General features: G+C 39.9%; 1 protein-coding gene across 2 annotated transcripts; it reads left to right on the top strand.

Annotated features, from left to right (window-relative positions):
* The first annotated feature begins 3462 nt into the window (after nt 1-3462).
* On the top strand, nt 3463-21631 carry SH3BP2 (SH3 domain binding protein 2). 2 transcript variants are annotated; one of them, XM_009947668.2, is made up of 14 exons: nt 3463-3572; nt 9794-9933; nt 11015-11117; nt 13517-13634; nt 14231-14301; nt 14705-14793; nt 16724-16789; nt 17329-17484; nt 17566-17908; nt 19711-19819; nt 20131-20186; nt 20625-20706; nt 20963-21022; nt 21494-21631. In XM_009947668.2, exons 1-14 carry the CDS (start codon nt 3463-3465, stop codon nt 21629-21631), a joined length of 1641 nt encoding a protein of 546 aa, XP_009945970.1. The 2 variants fall into 2 exon arrangements, with proteins under 2 accessions (XP_009945970.1, XP_009945969.1); XM_009947667.2 differs by having other exon boundaries at nt 17329-17908.
* The last annotated feature ends 236 nt before the right edge of the window (nt 21632-21867 follow it).

Raw genomic sequence — 21867 nt, 5'->3', positions numbered from 1 at the left:
TACAGTTTTGAGGGGCCTTTTGATTCAATAGAAAACACTTAAACTTAACTTGAAAAGCTGCTTATGATAAAACTGCCAACATAGAAAATGATGCTAGGATAGCTGTACTGATTCTAATTCAATCCTTATTTACTTATGAAATCTTAGGTTATTTTTCAAGGCTAGCTCATGTAAGAGAATCTGATAAATGATAACATTCTTATATTGAGAGTTTGCAGGTTAACTGCATAGTCTAATTTGTTTCTTTTACCAACTATGCATTATACTGCAAATACTTTGCGGCTGAACTTTGGTCTACAGACATTTGAGCAATATATGATATTCACCATATCCCAAGATCAGAGTCAGTGTACCATCTTCTAGGACTTGTGTCAAGTTGTTTGGTGAAACAACCAAGAAAAGTTACAGCTCTGTTTTAAAATTGAAACACTCTTTCTCTGAAGTATTGCTTATTTGCTGCAGAGCAGTGCTGTCTGGCCTTTTGGAAGTTCCAAGCCAGCAATATGTCCATAGATGTTTGGAGCTCAAGAGCTGTGGGGTGTACATAGAAATTCAGAAGCTTTTTGATCTGAAGTGTTTCTCAGTTTTAGATTGAATGTATATTATCAAGACTTCAGCTACCTTTCTAAATGTATTAAACAAGTAAAAATATTATTAAGGCTTCTTCAGCTCTTCCCGAGTAAGCTGAATGACGGAATGGTAGTTGGAAGTTTAAAGAATATGAATTCTTTTGGCATTGAAAGAGGATTTTTTTTGGAAGTGCTGGCCTCATTTCTCCCCTTTGCTGCTGTTTTTTGCTTGTTGTTTTTGTTTTTTTTTTTTTAATTCTGCAGGTCACCCAGCAGAAGATATTCTGACGCATAGTTATTCCTTTTTTCACAGAACAGCCTTACCTAGGAGGTAAGAAGGATTCAAGCATGTAATTTACACTTGCTCTTTTATAGTCTGCAGTTCTGGAGTGTGCAGTTGGCAAACATATCATCTCTCACTATAGTGGATTTGTTTCCCCTGTGATCTAGAAACTTGGGACTGAACTAGTTTGGTAGAATTACTAAGATAATAAAACTCATAATAATCTACTCCTGATTAAAGCCTATTAAAGTCAGTAAAAATTCTGCAGAATGTGGTCTTCTTTAATGCCTACTGTCCTGTAGGCTTTTATGGAAATATATAATGTATGAGCTCCTCTGTTATTCTGAGTGGGACTTGACTACTGAGCTACTTGCTGTAGCTGAAGGAAAGTGGGTTTCATGTTATTTATATTTTTTTAGTTTTCCTGCCTTGCCTGTTGCTGTGCTTTTCTAGCGCTGCTTTTATTTACAGTCCGTTCTTGCAGTTTCCTGTAAGTTGGTCAGCAAGAGGAAGCTCTCTTGCTGCAGAGACAACTCAACCCTTCAGCTAGACTAGTGATTTTATGCTGGTAAGGACAGCATAATGCTAGGCATGTATTTTATTGCTCTTGCTTTCCATTAACTAAAGGTAAGTAGGATTGCTTTTGACTGGAAGCAAGAGCTGCCGTTGTTAGTGTCCTGGCAGAGATGACTGGCCTTCCTTAGACAGTGCCCCTTCTGGAATAAAATCCAAATGGTGGTTCCTGGTGCTTTGGGCCTTCCTTTTAAGGCTGAGTGAAATCTCATAACATTAAAGAAATGAAGTCTCTCCTTTTGAGTGGATTTCTCTCTGTTCTAACTCTGTGGCCATCTTCATAGTGTTGGAAATGACCAGAAAAATCCAAAGGGGATCTTGGAACTTGCAACGAAAAATCCTGTCTTTCTGAATGCTTAAGTGAAGAAAGGGAGAGGACAGCATCAGAAAGGTTAGAGTGGAAAAGCAGTTCTTCAGGAACATGTGTTGGATAAATGAGGCATAGTTAAAATGAGACTGTTGAGACCAAAGAGCATGGTACTTCAGTTGCGGAATTTGAGGGGAAAACCAAGACTTAGGTGTGTCGGACCAGAAAAGGGAAAGAGGAACTGATTTTTTCCAGTATTACATATACTCAAGTGCTGTCATCTTGATCGTAGCTTTTTTACTGAGGTAGAGATAAAGGTTGCAAAGATGGTAATGCAAGTGTAGAAGAGTATGCTTAGATAGCAGAGAACTGGGGGAGGAAAGATTGCTTTAAAGCATTTTGTGTTAATTAAAGTCTAAATTGGTAACTGATATTGTAGCAGATAAAGCATGTGAGTTTAATTCACAAACTGCTGAGATGTAGTCCTCTTTACATCTCTCCTGTGAATTAAGCCACTGAGACAACTGGGTATTGATTCTTATTAAAGAGCATTGGGATTTTGTGTTGATACACTGATCCTTTTAGCTAACAACAGGTGTGTGATACCTATGGTTTGCTTCCCCTGCCTATATAGCCTGGCTGTGGGAGGAGTGCAAAAGCATGCCTTATGGTGAAAACTGAGAATTGCTTTTCTAGCTGATACAACCATAGTCAGTATCTGAAATGTGGGGGTTTTTTCTGTGCTTTGACAATTGAGTAGTTTACAAAAAGAAAAGACATTATATAGAAACTTCTTCCTTCTATTAGTATAGATTCGTGTCCATTTCCCCAAAAATAGACGAAGTAAGCTTTACTTGGCAACATATGTAGGTGTTGTCCATCGCATTGAAACTTGCTAGTTGTTTTTGGTTTATTTGAACTTTCTAGCCCAGAGTGTTGTTTAATTCCAGCCAAAGTCTTGAACATTTTTAAGATCTCCAGATGAAAATAAGTGTAAAACAATGGCACTTATTCATCATCAGTTGGTGGTGCTTGTGTAGAACTGCTGCCCTGGTGTTACGAGCCTCTTGGAATCGAATTTTATTGTCTTGTGTGGTTTGCATAGCGTCAAACGTACAGGCAAGACTTGCTCTAAAGCACATATATGCTGCATAACCTTTCAAAATGGCTGAGTTTAATTTCTCAGGTTGAAGAGAGGAGGACAAGCTCCAGCTATGGGGGAGAAAACAGAAATGAAATACTTGTCATAGTCCTGTGGTGCAGTGCAAGTACCTGAAGCACAGGCTCTTCAGAAGCACAGGCAGCACTTGGGAGCTGTGCCTCTGCCAGTGTCAGAGCCCGAGTACACTGTAAGGAAAAGGAACGACTTTCTTTTTCTCCCATGGGAAAGCCGTTGATTGAAAGGCGAGTAGGAAGCAAGTGAGCACTGGAAAATCCCCTCTGCTTTCTGGCTTGTCATCTGGGGTATGCAGAGTTTGATTTGTAACCTCTCTGGGAAGTTGGGAAAGCTGACAAAGACAGTGCTGCCCACTAACGCTGGGGGAAACAGGAAGTAACAAAGGAAACAAGTCACTGCCTAGGCGTCCCCGTTGGCCGCAGCGCAGCGCAGATGCACGGGCGGTTGGGGCAGAGTTTCTTTTCCTTTGGTGTGGCGAGCGTAGAGCAGCTATCGCAGTCACTCTGGACCTTACTATGCACGGAACAGGGAGAAGCACAGAGATGTTCCTGTCATGCCTGAGAGAGATCATAAGTTATTAATGGCTTTGTCATCACAAAGGAAACAATCTTTCGGTGAAACTGTCAGCAGAAAAACGATGTGTCGATCAGGCACAGTCACCAGGTTAGTGCATATTTGTGGCTTGTATTTCTGTCATCTTTTCTCTTTTAGGTAGAGAGCAGTCTAAAACTAAGAGTGGAACCTGGCATCTGGGGTAAAATACTTTTAACTCATGTAGAAAATTCACAGGTAAAGAATTGAAAGGGGAAGAGATGAAGGCGAGAAAACCAAAGCAAATTGAAGCAAGTTAAACTGAGTAAACTGACTTACAACAGTGTTTCTCAGTCGGGCTTAGTCCTCTGTTTCCTTTGTCCTGTGAGATTTATTTGACTTCACAGTGTTTGTATTGTGCTATTAATCCTTCTGAGAGACTGTTGTGAAAGGGGCTGTTAGAAGTATTAAGAAATGGAATGTGTAATCAAAAAAGTAGGAGAGAGATGGAAGAGTATTTCAGAAATGCTGGAGAATGGTTAAGAAATGGAAGAGACCTGAAAATTCTGCAGAAAGCAGTTTTAAGAACAGATGGTAAATGTTTAGATGGTTGAATTGGAGAACTTTTTTTTTTTTTTTTCCACAGTTGCTGAGAGCACATTGGGGAAGCTTTTATTTTACAGTTTTGCTGTATGTAATGCTGCCTCATTTTTGGTTAAGCCTTTGATAGAGACTGCAACCAGTCTCCTTCTGCATTAGATGAGGAATGCATTCATTTCTGTAAGTCACATTACATGTGTAACATTGTATGCAAGTTATATACTCAGAAGGAAACTATCATCTTTGCTAGGTTTTACTTTCAAAATAGAATTTAAAGACTAGAGATTGAGATATTACAGAGTTTCAAAAGTTCTCAGACATGATTGGCATAGAGATAGTTGTTACAATTTAGATCAGGTTTAATTTTTGTACTGCAGCTTTGGAGGCTGGTTTTTTTTTGTTTTCAGCGTGACCAAACTGGGCTCCAGGACAGACCATAAATATTATTATAGCAAGTGAGAACTTTTAACACAACTTTTGGCAGCTGTAGTTTCAGAGAAGAGGGTAATGTGGTTTTTTCTGCCTATATACTGCAACATGTGGAGACGATCACATCTGTATGTTCTGCTGAAGTTAAGCAAGAACTGAAGACTCACAGCTTTTCCAGGATGCAATCCTTGGCTGAATCAGCTTGTACTTGCTTTAAATGGGCTGAATGCCAATAGCTTTTAGGGCCAAAAGGGGTAAGTGCTGTATAATGCAGTCCAGATTTTTGTGGCAGAACTTTGTTTTTACTCATGGAGGGACTTTTAGCCTGTCAAGTTACGCCCTAGCCTCCAATCTAGCTATTCTATATGTGCTAATTGAGGGGATAAGTTCAAGTTACTTCACAGATGTGTACGTTTGCATACTACACAGTAACAGAAGTCTACTCACCATTTAGAGTTTGAGCTTGGTAACAGTATTGTTATGATTCAGAAGAAACTTCTGCATCAGACTGACATTATCTAGGTTACACAATGAAGTGTGTAATTTCACTTTTTTTCATGCTGCTGTTGTACTGTGTACTTTCATGGTACTTTAAAATATAAGCTCATTGTGATAGTGTTTGAGGAAAGTATACTTATGTGATAGACTTGGACTGACTTTATTGATACATTAACAATATACTGCAAACTGCTTTGGTTTTTAGTCTGGCAGACCAATTTGTATGTATGAAGTAATTACAATAGTAATTGTGTACGCTTTGTATCATGCTCGGGAGTGCTGTCTGTCAGTGTTCTGGCTTTCGAAAAGCACTGTTGAATGGTGAAGCAAATCCTATAAACGGCTGTTCTGCTATTTCTCCTACTACACTCTAAGGCCTGTCATCTCCCTCACAGGCATAGAATTGTCATGGGGGTCATCTAAGAAACAAAGTGATGCAAGGCCTTTCGCTGTCTGCTGCCATCCTCTTCTGGTTCAGAGGGTTCAGTTCAGTGCTGTTTCAGTGGGGGACAATAATAGAATACCAGGTTGGATGGGACCTCAAGGATCATCTGGTCCAACCTTCCTTGGCAAAAGCACGGTCTAGACAAGAGGGCCAGCACCCTGTCCAGCTGAATCTTAAAAGTGTCCAATGTTGAGGAATCCACCACTTCCCTGGGGAGATTGTTCCAATGGCTGATTGTTCTCATTGGGAAAAAGTTTCCTCTTGTGTCCAATTGGAATCTCCCCAGGAGAAACCTGTACCCATTACCCCTCCTCTCTCGCATGTGACTCCTGGTAAAAAGGGAGGCTCCATCTTCTTTGTAGCCACCCTTTAAATCCTGCAACATGGGGATAAGAAGGTTGACTCAATAGCCACTTAAAGTGGGTTTTGGGGCTTGATGGAGAACTTAATTTACAAGTATGCATCTAGTCCCTTCATTGTTAGCTTTATTGTCAGCTCCATAGAGGAGACTCTGCTTATGTACCTGGCATGAAAATGTGTAGTGGAATCTTTGGCTTGTAGTGCAAAACGGTAACTGCATAAGAAACAACTTGGAAATATCTTTCTGTTCTTAATGATCACAGAGCTAACAGGCTCTACAGTGACTTCAGTGCTTGCCGTTGTGTATACCTGGTGATGCAACATCCATCTGTTCTTCATGTAATGTATTAAAAAGTTGTAAGAGGAATATCAAGAGTGGAAGGAACCATTTCAGTGAGCTAAAGGCAATGATATTGCAGATGCGAAGACCAGAAAAATCTTCAAGAGCATCCATTTTTCCTTCCTCCCACCCCTGCAATAAAGATCCTGCAGTTATGTTGTTTTGACAGCTTTCTCCCAGCAGCTTGTTACAAAATAGCATGTAGTGTCCTTCCAGAGTCATTTTGTACTGTCAGGAAAAGAAGAAAAATCTCCTTGGGACGAGACTCGAAGGACTTAGATGGATTTTAGAAGCCAAACTCAAGCATTTCAATTCAGAATACCAAGGTCCTCCCCATGTGCCTGCAACATGTCTGCAAATGAAAGTGCGCATGTGAGGAGCCTACAGGTTTGATGAGGAGTACTGTAAGCCACGCTGGGATCCAGAAAGTAGGCATAGCAGCCTCTGCATCTGCTGAAAATCCTGGTATATTGCATGGGCTCTTTAGCTCATATAATGTGTACTTGGTTGCGTGGAGTTCAGCTACATCTCCTTTTATTCATTTAGCTGGGATGGGGAAGTTCTGAGGTTTGGTCTCGATTCTTGGCACTGTTTTTATAGTGAGTAGTCAAAAGTGAGAAATGATTGTGAATAGAGGAAGCAGAACCTGATGCTCTGCTGCCTTTTCCCCTCAGTTAAATCCTCTAGTCATCACACTGCAGAACTGGATTTTTTTTTTGTTTTCCCCTGCTGCTTCTGCTTCCATGATTTTTTTTTTAAATTATTATTATTATTATCTCTTTTTCCTGTCTGCCTGATATTCTGGCTTTTCAGGTGGAGGAGAAAATGCCCTATCCAGGCAGGCTTTAGTGAATAGTCGAACTAGTCTATTCCCGTACAGAAGGCCAACATGACCTAGTCAGATATTTCTCTTTTTTTCTGTGTTTACCTAGGGTGGGATACCCTTGTCCCCAGTGTTTGTCATTGGCTTCCTAGAAATCTCAGTTTACTGATTGTTTTGGATAACCTCTCCAAGACATTTAACTCTGCCTCTTCTGATACGTTTTCAGCCTAAGTACATAATGCTGAAACAGTTTCACGCCAAAGGCTAGGTCCTTAAGTCCTTTCTTGTTCTGTGTAGTAAAAGCACACAGGGTTTGAAGGCCCGCGATGAACTCAAAACTGTTGGGTGGTGTTGAGACTAGTGTTAGTTCAAGAAAACTGACATCAGAGTATATTTGTCTGAATAAAAAGGTTCCATTTTTACTTAATCTTTTTTTTTCTGAAGGTAACTAGAAACACTGAAATAACTTAATCATAGATTAATTTCTAATGTTTGAATGTCGATGTGACTGTTCTCAAAGGAAGAATTTAGCCCAGGACTTGCCTCGTTTTGCTCTTAGCAGCACTGCAGTGTGGTTTGGTGTCAGCAGCCGGCTGGTTAACGCTCTCCGTTCCCCTCACGGACTTTTCTGCAACATGTGGAGAAATAATTTAAAGAATTTGGAGGGGGAGGGAGGTTAACTTCTGTTACTATTTGTTTTAATTCTTAAAAGCTTAAAATCTCTGTGTGTAGCTTCTCCTTGGACCATTGCTGTTGCTGGAGATTTCATTGTGGGGGAGAAGGAGGAAGGAACAACTCAGCTTGGAAAGATTTCTATCATATAATAAGAACAGGGAGGAAACAGCAGAAGAAAGGGTATAGCTGAATACAACAAAAGTAACTTACCTTTTGGTGATCAGGAAGGTCCTGGAGGAAAACTGGGAAACCATGATGCCTTGCAATGCCTGCTGTGAGAACCTTTCTAGGGCTGTGGATCCTATTGTCTCTGCTTGTACCTGTTTATAGCACCGAGGACTAAAATCTAATCTTTATGATTAAGTCTTCTAGGCTGCCTAGAGAATTTAATTGAGTTTAAACTCTCCTGGTAGAAATTGCTAGTAATTTCCACCCCTCCCCACACATGCATCATCAGCAAAGGGCAAGCAGTTCAATCTAAATTGTAAGCTGAAAGATCAAGTGACTGGCATTTCTGTTTTTCCTAACACATACAATGGATATGTACTCTACTGTTGCAAGTAATCCCTCAACAAAACTGTATGACTTGCTGATTCTTTCTAGTATGGGTGCTTCAAGTTGCCATCTTAGGCTGGAGAGACTAGTGCTCAGGTAGGTCCATTGTGCTCTTGGATTCCTGTGCTGAGCTGCACTGTGGGTTTCCATTACTGTCCCTTTTGGGGAAGGGAGAAGCAACCGTTGGATTTCAGTCCTCCACTAAAAGTTTTTCAGTTCTAAACCATCATTCCTTTATCAGAAACTAAATAACTGGAACTTCATTAGTTTGCCTCTTACCTGAGGATAAGAGCCTTTTATGTCTAGGTCAAACTTCCCATTCATTTCATGCATGATTTCTTTTCCGTGTTACACAGTAGGATTCTTAGCCTAGTGCTGTTACCGGTTGAAGAAAGGAAGGTCTCACGGTGATATATCAGACAGAAAAACTACTACTTAAGAAACTAATTTTTTTGTTAATGTGTTTAAGATGACAGCAGAAAGAGTGGTAACTGCAAAGGTGCTTGGTGGAGTGCAGCATTAGAAATTGATGTATAAATTAAATGGAAGCCTGCAGCAATCGGAGATGAACTTCATTTGCACAGGGTGCTGTCACATAAGATGTCCAGTATGACATTATACACTAATGCTTTCATTCACAGTAAAACATGTATATGTAATATGTATATACTGTGTGCAGTTTTGGGCCCCTCACTACAAGAAAGACATTGAGGTGCTGGAGCATGTCCAGAGAAGGGCAACGAAGCTGGTGAAGGGTCTGGAGAACAGGTCTGATGAGGAGCGACTGAGGGAGCTGGGGTTGTTTAGCCTGGAGAAGAGGAGGCTGAGGGGGGATCTTATTGCTCTCTACAAGTACCTGGAAGGAGGTTGTAGTGAGGTGGGGGTCAGTCTCTTTTCCCAAGTAACAAGTGACAGGACAAGAGGAAACAGCCTCAAGTTGCGCCAGGGGAGATTTAGATTGGATATTGGGAAAAATTTCATTACCGAAAGAGTGGTCAAACACTGGAACAGGCTGCCCAGGGACGTGGTGGCATCACCATCCCTGGAGGTGTTCAAAAAACATGTTGATGTGGCCCTTCAGGGCATGATTTAGTAGGCGTGGTGGTGCTGGGCTGAGGGTTGGACTTGATCTTAGAGGTGTTTTACCAACCTAATGATTCTATGATTCTAACTAGTGTTGGATACTGCAGTTGCTAAAATATGACTGTTGATTCCCTTATTATATAGAAAATTACATTGTGTATACATGTGTGGTGTAGAACTTTGGAGAATAAACATTTTCTTTCTGATCACCTGCCTGATTAAGTCTCACAGTGTTATCTGTGAGAGGCATTTTAAAACTATAAATACTCAAATAACACTTACTAAGCACTCTTCCATTGTTTCAACAACTGTCAATCACTCTTGAGAGCTGTATAAAAATAAATCGGGACTTTTTGCACCGTAGTTTTTTATACATTACAAACTTCCTGGAATCTATGAGCACCCGTCTGTGCTGCATACTTGACTGCTGAACAATGTTAGTTGTTTGGAGGACTTGTTTGAGGAAACAAGCTTTGTTTCTCGGTACTCAATTTTTTAAAGTAAAATCCAAGTTTTAAACTGTTTTTAATTATTCTAAATTGCAGAATGATGGCCTCGCAGGAGCACGTCTGGCCAGTCCCCATGAAGGCAATTGGAGCACAAAACCTTTTGACGATGCCTGGAGGAGTGACCAAATCGGGGTATCTTCATAAAAAAGGAGGCACCCAGCTGCAGATCTTGAAGTGTAAGTTGAATGAGGTATTAACTAAATTAAATGTTTTAAATGCTTGTCTTTGGGGCCATTAACACATTTCGTGTTAGCAGGCTGTTTAATGAAGCTGTTCTTTCACATACTTTGTACTAGATTACAATTTTACTGAAATATATGTATGAAAGACCTATATGGAAAGAATTTCCATTAATTGTTGTGGAACTGTAAGTCTTAGATGATAAATGCTATAGTTGATTTTCTTTTTACTTTGTTAAATCTTTTGTCAAATCCTTCACAAGTAAGACCTTAAAGACCGAAACAGATTTCCGTGATATGTATCAATTTCACATATTCTTTTCTAAAAGCAATTAGTACTCTGCTTTTTTTCCAGTTGGTTATTCTCTACTGGAAAAATATCCCCGTCTCCTACTACTGTTGTGAAATGGAAATTTTCTCGCTGCCAACATTAGGCTCTACTTAAAACCAGTAATTGCTTCTGGAATCAGAATGTATTTACATGGAGAAAACCTAAGATTTTGGGTTTATTTGTATGCTATTAATTTGCTATCCCTGTTTATACTTACACAGTTAAGGACAAAGATTACTGCCTTTGGTAAAGGAAGGAGTGTTGGTCCCTTTAAAAAAAGAAAACAAAACATCATTTTATTGGCAGCTTTATGTACTTGAGGTGAAAGAAGAGAGGGAGGTACCATCATGGTTTTGGGATGGACATAAATACGTATTTGTAGCCTGTGACGACCTTTCTCCCATTTTGTTTTAGGTTGCATTTTTACATTAGCTTATTCTTCTAGTAAAGGAGCACAGGTGGAAGTCAGACCTGCAGTCTTTTAGGCTTCTTCTGAAGTTATCAGATCATCAGCTGCCTCTCAAATGAGGGAAGCAAACACTCCCCTTAGTGCTGAAATGCTGTGAATGGACAGCTTTACCATAGGACTGATCATCAACAGGCTGTCACTTAAACTAGTTTGTGCTCTTTTGTAATGATTAATAAGATTACTAAAATCTTAGTATTTGTACCCAACTTAAGAGGTTCTAGTTGATGTTCTGCCTTTGGATTTATATTTTGCTCACTTTTTTTTTTTAATCTTTTCAGGGCCGTTGAGGTTTGTGATTATCCATGAGGGATGTATTTACTATTTTAAGAGCAGCACATCTGCATCTCCACAGGGTGCATTCTCTTTGAATGGTTACAACAGGTGAGTGCCACAGAACTTACTTATCACCCAAGCTCCTTTACTTAATGCAGGGGCTATGGTTTTCATTTCTGATTGAGTTAAACATGGGCCACGTCTGTTGTTTGGGTTAAGCGTTAACCTCTGGTTCCAAGAGTTGTATTCCTTTCAAATTGTATATGTGAGGTTTCCTGTGCTTTGCGAGTGCATAGCCTTCGCCTTTTGTAATGTAACCAGGAAAGCTGTTCAAGTTGCAACAGGCTTACTCTTGTTACTGACTTAATGCAGACTTTGCAGAGGCAGATAGATGTGGATTCTTCCAGACAAACAGTCTTTGTTCCCTAATGATTTTGATCATAATCACAAAACCGGGAAGGAATCAAAGGAATATTTATGGAGTTACTGATTCAGTGACACTAATTAGTATCAAAACTGAATCAGCTGCAGGAGTGATAAATGTGGGTGCATGTGCAGAATGTCTGATTCATTTTGCTACACATTGTAAATGTGAATACTTGCTTTTTAAGTTGAAGACAAAAATATGTGGCTTTCAAGTTAACCAGTACTATCAGAATCTGACTGAGTGCAGCATACGTAGAAAGCTACTAATAGAAGCCTAACCTAACCTTAGGAAATTGCTTTGTAATTGATGTTAAGAAAGGACTAATGAGAGAGAGAATATAAAGAAATATCATATTGGTCCTAACCGCTGCAATTTTATTGCATTTGTAAACATGTATGGTATGCTTGTACTGCGTAATGGTCTCAGTTTTGGAATAAGGAAATACCTTTTATTAGAATGTGAGAGCTTTCTAACTGACCACAAGAATGTTCTATTTTATGGGAATGTAGTTGTAAATGTTGTAGCTAATTAAAAATTCCAGATTAATTTGTATAAGGAACCTATACTATATCTTGGTCATGACACTAGCTTCTGTAATCACAGTAATCTGAAAAATACCATGGAATTTGTAAATGCTAGGGACTGTGTCAATGCCTTTCATCTCTCTGTGTTCTAGCAGCCTTGTAGTGACCTTGGTTGGAATTGAGACTAGGTCTTGGTTAGTATTATGGACAGACATAAGCATTATTGAAAAAGAATTTGAAATGAAATTTGTTAGACTGGGTAGTTGCATAAGGCTGTGTGAAAACAAGTCACTCTAAGGCTTCCCTGGACTTCTTATTATGCAGTTTGCATTCAATAGCCTTTATGTGTTAAGAGTGGACAGGAGATGAGCAAGTGCTGAGTTCACTAACGACTCAAAATGGATAGTGGTGCTTATTGCTAGTATCCCTCCAGCTGACCCATAGGTATTTCCCACATCAACATCCTTATTAGGCTTCCGTTAGTGAATAACTTATAGTTCCTTTTGTGGCTTTGCTTTGGACTGGGTGGATGCAGAAAACTACAACCTCCAGCTTAAAAGTAGGACTGGGGTTCTAAATGAAGATGCAGTCTCTAATTATGAAATAGTTTTGCAGTTGGCGTTGTTCTTAATGTTCTTCAGGGTGTTGATTAGATATATTTTTTCGAAACAATGTTATCTTGATAGCCAAATATCTCTGAGAATCTTTTTTTTTTTTTTTTTTTTCCCCAAGTTTACAACCTTCCCTAAATATTAAGGACTTAGGGAAATACTGTGTTATATGAGGAAACTGGTGAGTTAAAGTTCAGGAACAAGAAAGCAAGCCCCAATAATGATTATTAAAAACTTTAATCAGATTTGTCTACGGCTTAGCTGAATAAATCTTAGAAATGTTACTTCTAGATTACCCACAGTCTTAGGATTTTAGTCTCCTTATTTGTTCCAAAGCCTTATAGTGAGCATTTATAACCATATTTTTGTGTATGTCAGGAATTTCCTCATTTGAGACTCCTCTGAGGAAAGAATAAAAAGAAACAAACCGATCTAATGCAGTTTGTGAAAAAGGTTGAGTTATATTTGTTTGTAAATAATTCAAAAAGTGCAAGGAAGTGCTTATAAGGGGAAAAGTGGAACAATTAAGTTAACTTGTAATATTAGTTCTCCTGTATTTTCATGGAAAACCTGTGATGATTTCCTTTCTGTGAATTTCTGAAATAAGGATCCCAGGCACCCTAAATACTTCTTACCATGGTGTGAAGCTTCTGAATTAATGGGATTCATTAAAACCATTGAACAGTCAAAACATCCATTTTAAGTCTGGCTGGTGCTCTTCCTCCTGTCAGCGCTCTTGAATTGGCCTTTCTACCCCTGTAATGGAGAAGTACTACAAATGCACATATGGGGGCTTTTGTGGTGCTTTCCTGGGCTTGGGCGTTACTTTTCATAAGGCAAAACTGGCCGGTAAAACCGCATCTTTCTATCAGAGCTTTATGACTTGCACAGCAGAATTAACTTTATAGATTAAGGTTTTTCTGTATCGGTTGTTCTGTTTCTCAGGGTTATGCGGGCAGCTGAGGAAACAACATCAAGCAATGTGTTTCCTTTCAAGTTAGTTCACATTAGCAAAAAGCACAGGACGTGGTTTTTTTCAGCTTCTTCTGAAGATGAAAGAAAGGTAACTTTCTTCTTCTCTTGCAATATGATTTTCCTTGCAGCAGAAAGTGAATCTTGGACTTCCCTAAAACCTAGATGAACTGGACATGCAGCTGTCACTGAAATTTGTAGACCTAGTTCTTTGGGCTCCCCTGAAAATCACGACTGAAGTTTTAACTATTAAATTTGTGTTAGTTCAAGTTGTAATTTAGAGAATGGCTGTAAGTGACATACTAGATGGCACGGTTTTCTTCGTATTCCTCGTTTTACTTTTGGCCAAGAAACAAGTAATTTTATGTTAACTCTTTGAAGAAGTATGAAAACTGTTCAGTGAAATCTCTCAGCCATAAACATACTATGAACAAGTACCTGGCTTTTGAAATAACAGCTTGAACTTCACGAACTGGAAGTTTAATGTTTTAATATGTTCTTACAGCATTTTAGACAGTCAAAACATTTGACTGATAAGTCCTCTCAATATAAAGTCATGGATAAATGCTATTTCAGTGTAGGTTCCTTGCACAGTTACTCTCTTCTTACAGAGGACAGATACTGTGCATCTTTGTTTAATGATTTAAAGATGGATGTGTTGGATGTTGTATTTTTATTCTTCTTTAGAATTGGATGCTATCCTTGAGGAGGGAAATCGATCACTACCATGAGAAGAAAGAAACAATAACAGAATTCAGGTATAAATCCTTTATCTTTATTTGCTTTTTATCCCTTTTGTACTGGCTCTTGACAGCGGTGTGTTAGGCTCTTTGCACCACAAGTAATTCCTGGTTAAATAAAAACAGGTGCAGTAAGGCCGGAGAATTAAAGGCCTTCCTAATACTTACTTTAGTGGATACCAAGACCGTAATAAATCTTAGTAAAATTACTGAGAGAACTTCAAATGTCAGCTTTGTGTAAAACAAAACAAAACAAATGAAAACCTTAAAAAGACAGCAGCAACTTACCTGGCTGTTAATTGGGAAATAGGAATAGATTGCTTCTGCTTTTCCAGCGCTGCAGTCCTGCTAACAGACATGTTTACTGCCCCGAGGCCCACGGCGCACTGATACAGCAGGTACTCTGTCTTTTCTTCTGCAGCGACTCTGGTTCTGATGCAGACAGTTTCTACGGCTCAGTAGAACGTCCCATCGATATCAAGTATTCTCATCATTCAGCCGATAATGAAGGTGACAAATTTAGACATTGATAAATAAGTTTTGTTTATTTGCTTATTTATTTCTTCTGGATTCTGCAGGAATTGTTCCTATAGCTTAAGCAAACTGATCCAATTTTCAACTATAAATTCTTTTTTATTTTTTTACAAGGTGTGCAATTGTAATTTTAAATCAGAAGCGGCTATTCTGTGCTATAAACCATTAGTAAAAGTAAATGGTGACTACAGAAATTCAGATCTTTCAAGGAAGTGTCTGACACATGAATAATACTATTTAAATTTCTTAATAAGACTGCGTGTTGGAGAGCTTGTAGATCTAGCATAAAGATAAAAATCTTGAGTATGTCCATAGGTCATGCTGTAGAAGTACAAAGTGGTCTTTATTATGATAACTGAATATTTCTGATGGTAATTGAATATAATTATGATATTAGTCACGACAAGTATGTTCTGAAAACATGTGGAGACAATGCAGTAAAACGTTGTGGAGCTAGTTACCTCCTAGCTAGACTGTGAAATTAACTCCCCTGTCCTGCAAAGCAAGCAGTCACCCACACTGGCATGTTGTTGCATCAGTGTTGTCTGTTTAGTGTGAAACAGAATTGATCATCCCTGCAGTTCAGGAAGATCTTGCATTAGGCAGAGGATGAGCCTGTGTGAAATGCATAGGATAACATTAATCAATGACTTTCAAACTGAGCAACTTTTTAAAATAAGGCTCTGAAAATTTCATTCTTAGCAAAGCCTTTTTTAATCGAAGTTTGATACCTGTTCATTGCTGTAGCTGTTTCACAGTAGACAGTTTGGGCTGAGGGTGTTTATTTTTCAATTAGAAGTGAGGACATTAACGAAGGCCTGTCAGAGGCATGCACAGCATATTGCAGCAACTGACGTCCTAGACAAGAAAGGTGTTAGTAAAATCCAACATGAGAAGCGTCGCCTCAAGGTTCAACATAGTTGCTTTACTAGGCCTGTTCCCATCTGCCCTTTCAGATTTCTAGGGGTAGGGGGCATTGGAGCAAGGACTCTCATTTCCTGAAAGGAAACTCCTGACTCGTTTTTCCTGACGCGACAAAAAGGCAGGAGTGAGTCTTTTTAGGAAATCCGGTTCAATTGCTGCAAAGCAGAGGAAACCAGACTCCTCAGCATTTCATGTAGGATCGTAGTTTAGTCCTTCTGTGTTTCTGGGAGGGAAGGGTTGGATGCAGCACGAATGACGTTAAGAGGCCTAGCGGGAGTTTGAATTAGGAAAGTTAGAAAAGCTAACTGATTTTTATCAGATACTCTTACCTTTTTTCTTAAGTGCATTTCTCTGGGGAAGTACTGCATATTGTCCTTGAGGCTCCTATCCTGGTCAATGATGAGAAATTACTGCCTAGAAGTAGCGTGCTTTTCATGTCTTGATTATTCTGACCATTGAAACCATTTAAGCCATTTGTGGTGGTGCATTTTTTTGTTGCCAGAGCAAGGCAAAAGAACTGATTGTTTTGTAGATCAGTAGGCTTGCTTAGGCTGCCGTATTGCAAAATCGTAAATGTTTCTGTGTCAGGGTTAGGCTTTGGGGATTTTTTTTTTTTCCCCCCAACTGGTTTTGTCAGTGCATCCATGTAGTTGTGTCTCTGCAACTGATTTGAATTGTTCTCAGGAAGGCTATAACACTAGAAAATACATTTTTAACTTGAAAGATGGAAAAAATGTGTTGTGTAATGTAGTTCATCTCCCACTGTTGTAAGTGATGGCTTTCTTAATTGACATAAATATTTAAGGAAACACCAATTCCAAATAGTGGTGGGCCAGACTTTTAATTTTGTTTTCAGCCCTTTAAAAAAAAAAAAGAAAAAAGGTGAAAAATATTTGTTTATTAAAAAGCAGTAAGTACTCAATACTCTTTCTTGGTTACAGGAGTACTTATCAGAGTCTGACACACTGATTTTTATCTGCAGATTATGACCAGGAGGAAGAGGATGAGTCTTATTTGCAGCCAGATACTTCTGACATAGTGAAAGATGGTATGTGGTTTCTTTCATTCCCTCCACAAAAGGCCCCCAATGAAGGCATAGTCACATAGAATGCCAGGTTGTTATTTTGGCTTGGTCATATCTAAAGCATTGCAGGAGGTAAAATAACTGAAGTAATGCACAGGTATCTAATCTTTAGGGTCAAAGCTCCTAGGAACAGCAGTAACAATTTCCAGGAAGTGCTGTGTGCCTTTAAGGGCCTGTTTTCTAGCAGGCCTCCTGCCCTGGAGAGGCCTGTGTCTGGAGGAGGGGTAATGCTTTTAGTGCAGTCTCTTTATTTTTAGCAAAGGGAAAACTCTTTGCTATGTCATCATAAGCCATGTGTGAATAAAAATTGCAAGAGTTTACTACACATAACACTGAGGATTGTGCTGAAAGTTAAATGCTTATCCAGCATTTTGGGTGCTGTCACCCAGATGCCAATGCAATATCAAAAATCACATAGAAAAGAAATCTGAAAAGTGTTGTTTCTTGACATACTGTATTTTCCCCTCAGAGTATGATGTTTTTTGGATGTTTTCTTTCTGTAGATATGGTCCTGCCCCCAGCCTACCCACCTCCACCAGTTCCTCATGTCAGAAAAGCTGCCTACTCAGAATCGAGGGCAAATTCCTTTGCTGGAAAATCAACTGTGCCAGTGCCACCACCGCCTCCTAAAAGAAGCTTACCTGAATTCAAACTAGAGGATCACTTAAACATGAGAGAAGGCCCGTTACAGTGCCGAGCTGAACCTCATCTAAAGATTCAGTCCTCGAGCCGGAGACTAAATGAACAGCTGCCCCCTCTACCTCTTTTCAAAAAGCCCGCATGTGCCAAGGAATCTTGCTCCTTGCCTCCGGAGCCGCTGCCTCTAGGTCAAGTGCTTGCTACTCCGGAAGGATGCGAGAAGCTAAAAACCTTAAACCTTTCACCACGAACTCCTCCTCCACTACCAGGCAGTAAACCCAAGCTGTCCCAGTTTAATGAAAAACCAGTAGAGCCCAAAGTGCCAAGAGAACATGGTAAACCTGGACTGTTTGTGCCACCAGTGCTCCCAAAGCCACCTGTGCCAAGCCACCAGCCCCCTGCAATCAAGCCTAGACCAGGGAAGCCTTCATGTCCCCAGTTACAGTAAGTATGAAAATACAATGCACTACTAAATTTTTCCGTTGTGTATTAGTTAACTAGTTGACAGACATATTTCTCAGATTCAAATCGACATCTGTTTCTCCTCCCTGCACCATCCCTCTCTTCCTCAGTGTTGTGATTTTTTTGCAATGAGTTTTTAGTTTCTGAAATAGTTCAGAAAGAAATAATAGATAAACCAAACTTTAAAAAAAATTACACTGAAGTGTTATAGTTCATTTGTTTTCAGGTGTGTCTTAAAGACTTAATAGCCTTTGATCACAGTGAATAAGAAGCCTTTATGTCAGAACCTCAGTGAACTGCAAAAGCATTTTAGGCTTCTGTGGAAGTAGGAAATGTGTTTGATAGAATCACAGAATGGTTTGGGTTGGAAGGGACCATCTAGTTCCAACCCCCCTGCCATGGCCAGGGACACCTTCCACCAGACCAGGTTGCTCCAAGCCCCATCCAACCTGGCCTTGAACACTGCCAGGGAGGGGGCAGCCACAGCTTCTCTGGGCAACCTGTGCCAGTGTCTCACCATCCTCACAGGAAAGAATTTCTTCCTAAAATCTAATCTAAGTCTACTCCCTTTCAGCTTAAAACCTTTACCCCTCGTTCCATCTCTACACTCCCTGATCAAGAGTCCCTCTGCACCTTTCCTGTAGCCCCCTTTAAGCACTGGAAGGCCACTATAAGGTCTCCCCTGACCCTTCTCTTCTCCAGGCTGAACAACCCCAGCGCTCTCAGCCTGTCCTCACAGGGGAGGTGCTTCAGCCCCCTCATGATCTTTGTGGCCTCCTCTGGACCTGCTCCAGCAGGTCCATGTCGTTCTTACACTGGAGCCCCCAGAGCTGGACGCAGCACTGCAGGTGGAGTCTCACCAGAGCAGAGTAGATGCTCCCTCGACCTGCTGGCCACGCTTCTCTTTATACAGCCCAGGATGCCATCGGCTTTCTGGGCTGCGAGCGCACATTGATGGCTCACAGGCAGTCTTTCATCCACCAACACCCGCAAGTCCTCCCCCACAGGGCTGCTCTCGATCATTGCCCAGCCTGTATCTGTGCTGGGGATTGCCCTGACCCTGAGGTAGTTTCATTTTATATTAAGATCAGCTTCAGTAAGGGATGTGGAACTAGTTATGGTGGCGAGTCAGATGAAAATATTTTTGTCCATTGAATCATTTAGCAGCTCTGAAGAGCAAGTAATAAACTCTTTAAAGACAGCACAGAGAAGTTGCTGGTACACTGGTGTGAGTCCAGTGGAAGGCCACTAAGATGTTTGGGCTGTAGCATGTGATCTGTGAGAAGAGGCTGAGAGAACTGGATTCATTCAGCCGTCAGGAAGGCTAATGGGAGGTCACCGCTATCTACAAGACTTAGCGGGTGGAAGACATGGAGAAGACAGAGCAAGACCTCAGAGGTCTGCAGTGATAGGATAAGAGGCAACAGGCAGAAGTCACAACCTGGGAAATCACAGCTAGATGTGAGGAAAAACTTTTCACCATGCAGATGGTGAAATACCAGAACTTGCTGCAGAAAGGCTGTGGAATCTCCATCCTTGGACATACTCAACACTTGACTGGACATGACTTCCTAGCTACCTGATCTAGTTGGACCTGCTTTGTGCAGGAGCTTGGATTAAATGATCTCTAGAGAGGTCCCTTCCAGCCTAAATTAATCTGTCATTTGGGGGCTAAATTGAAACTTGTTCTTCCATTCTAGTTTTATTATCCCTTCAGTTGTTTGTGTATGTTTGTTCTGTTTTCCTGAGGAGATGTTCTTCAGGTTTTGTTCTGTTTCTGCCAGGAGATCACCACCAGATGGACAGAGTTTTAGAAGCTTCTCATTTGAAAAACCAGCACTACCTTCCAAGCCAAACCAACCTGATGACGATTCTGATGATGACTATGAAAAAGTAAGATCAAGCAGATGATGCATTCCTAAAGAGTATTTTTTTTTCTTGCTTGTGTATACTTTGGGGAACATTTTAAATGCATTATTTCAGGAAAAAAAAGACCTTCTGGGAACATAGTGCTGTGTGGATTTTTTTTTTTTTTTTAGCTTTAAGGAATGCCTTGATAAATTCTGGATTTGAATATTGGATGTAAAGGGGAAGAAGCATAAAGATTAAATCACCATTAATAATTTCAGATAGTGTAGATTATTTGCTGCTGGCATTTTGAGTTATCATTGATGGTGATTTATTTTCTTCCTATTTTTTTACAGGTTGGGCTGCCTGCTTCAATATTTCTTAATACCTCTGAATCCTTCGAAGTTGAAAGGTAGAATGTGACTTTAAAATAGTTGCTTAGAAGTCCTACAAAAACATGCACTGAACAGTAGTCCAAAGATCATTTTGATAGGTACAATTCTTGTATAAAAACATAATAAAAGTATTTAAATTCCTTCAATATGGAAATTGCTTTTTAGGGGAGTTAGCTCAGGGCTCATGTATCAATTGAACATGCATGCTACTTGCGGAGTGATTTCCTCCCTCTGGAGGAGGTTATTCTGCCAGGATGCTAGATGGGCAGAAAGCCAGACCTTCTGTGCTGTGTTGCTGGTTGAGATGGTAGAACAGTGAAATGCTTTCAGCTACGATGTGCTATGAATTATTACAGGTGAAACAGAGATATTTGTAATAAGATTTTAAGAACCTAGGCATTTTACTGATCTGAGTCAGAAAATGCTAATGTGTCTAATTGCTGTTTTATTTTTAGGACATTTAAAGCTAGTAGCCCACGGGGACAGCCACAAAATGGATTGTACTGTATTAGGAACTCGTCTACTAAGCCTGGAAAGGTAACTTGCAATTGCTGAATCTACGTCCCCAAACCCTTTTTCACTTAGAGATGCTGTATCTTGTATATGATGAAGTACTTAACAATTTAGATGTGCTCTTTCCTTAAAGCAAGAAAATCTGAGACCATTACTATCATAACTTCAGTGATGTATTTTTGTTTCCCCTAGGCTGGATTGTAACTAATTCCTTAATAATACATTGACTTAGAAGAGCTTATTAGCATAGACTGAGTATGTTGCATTTTTCTTCTTCAAGGTATTGGTTGTGTGGGACGAATCTGCAGAAAAAGTGAGAAACTACAGAATCTTTGAAAAGGTTAGTAGCTGCACTTTGTCCGCATGTATATATGCGCGCATCTAGGCATGTATGAATTTTATGTATGTGTGTGTGTATGAAGTGTGTGTGTGTATGGGTGTATATCGGAACTAACAAGGTAAAGTGTAAACTTCTTGCCATTCCTATCAGTAAAAATAAGCTGATTTACAACTATCTGGTCTAGGGTGAGGGTTTGAGTACTTGGGTCTGGGCTTCTAGTTGCTCTATCGTGCAAAAGACAAACTAGCTGTAAATCTTCACGTCTAAATTTCAGCTCCAGTCAAATCCTAAAGGAAGGAATATTAAATTCCTGAGTATGATTTGGACTTATTTGTGTGAGTAGTTTGCAAAGCAGTAGCTTGTTTGAAAGAACCTCTTGGTTCTGATGGTGGTGGTCTGGGTTGTTTTTTTTTTAACATTGAGTTGGAAAAATTACTGTCAATGATTATATATGTTTTTGTTCTACAACAGGATTGCAAGTTTTACCTGGATTCAGACATCATGTTTTTGAACATGGGAAGTTTGGTCGAATACTATAGCACTCATGTCTTACCTAGTCATGACAGCCTGATTCTTCGGTGTCCTTATGGTTACTCTAAACCAAGGTGACATGACTGGCATAATTCACTGCCACTTAGGACAAATGGGTCCCGACTGCCCTTGGATTAAGTGTGGGCTCCTACCGCTGTCAGACACCCCACTGTTTGCACACGGAGACTGAGTCTGTTTCAATCACTTATTCTCATGTGAATTGTATATAAACTCCATTTAATGGACTCTTGGTAAAACCTTACAATCCAGATCAGTGGATTTTATGGTCTTTTATTTTAAAAAGATCTGAACTG

This window comes from Leptosomus discolor, chromosome 4, assembly GCF_034619465.1.
Source record: "Leptosomus discolor isolate bLepDis1 chromosome 4, bLepDis1.hap2, whole genome shotgun sequence".
NCBI lineage: Eukaryota > Metazoa > Chordata > Aves > Leptosomiformes > Leptosomidae > Leptosomus > Leptosomus discolor.
The sequence above is the reverse complement of the archived record's forward strand: the minus strand, read 5'-3'. Positions and strand labels throughout refer to the sequence as shown.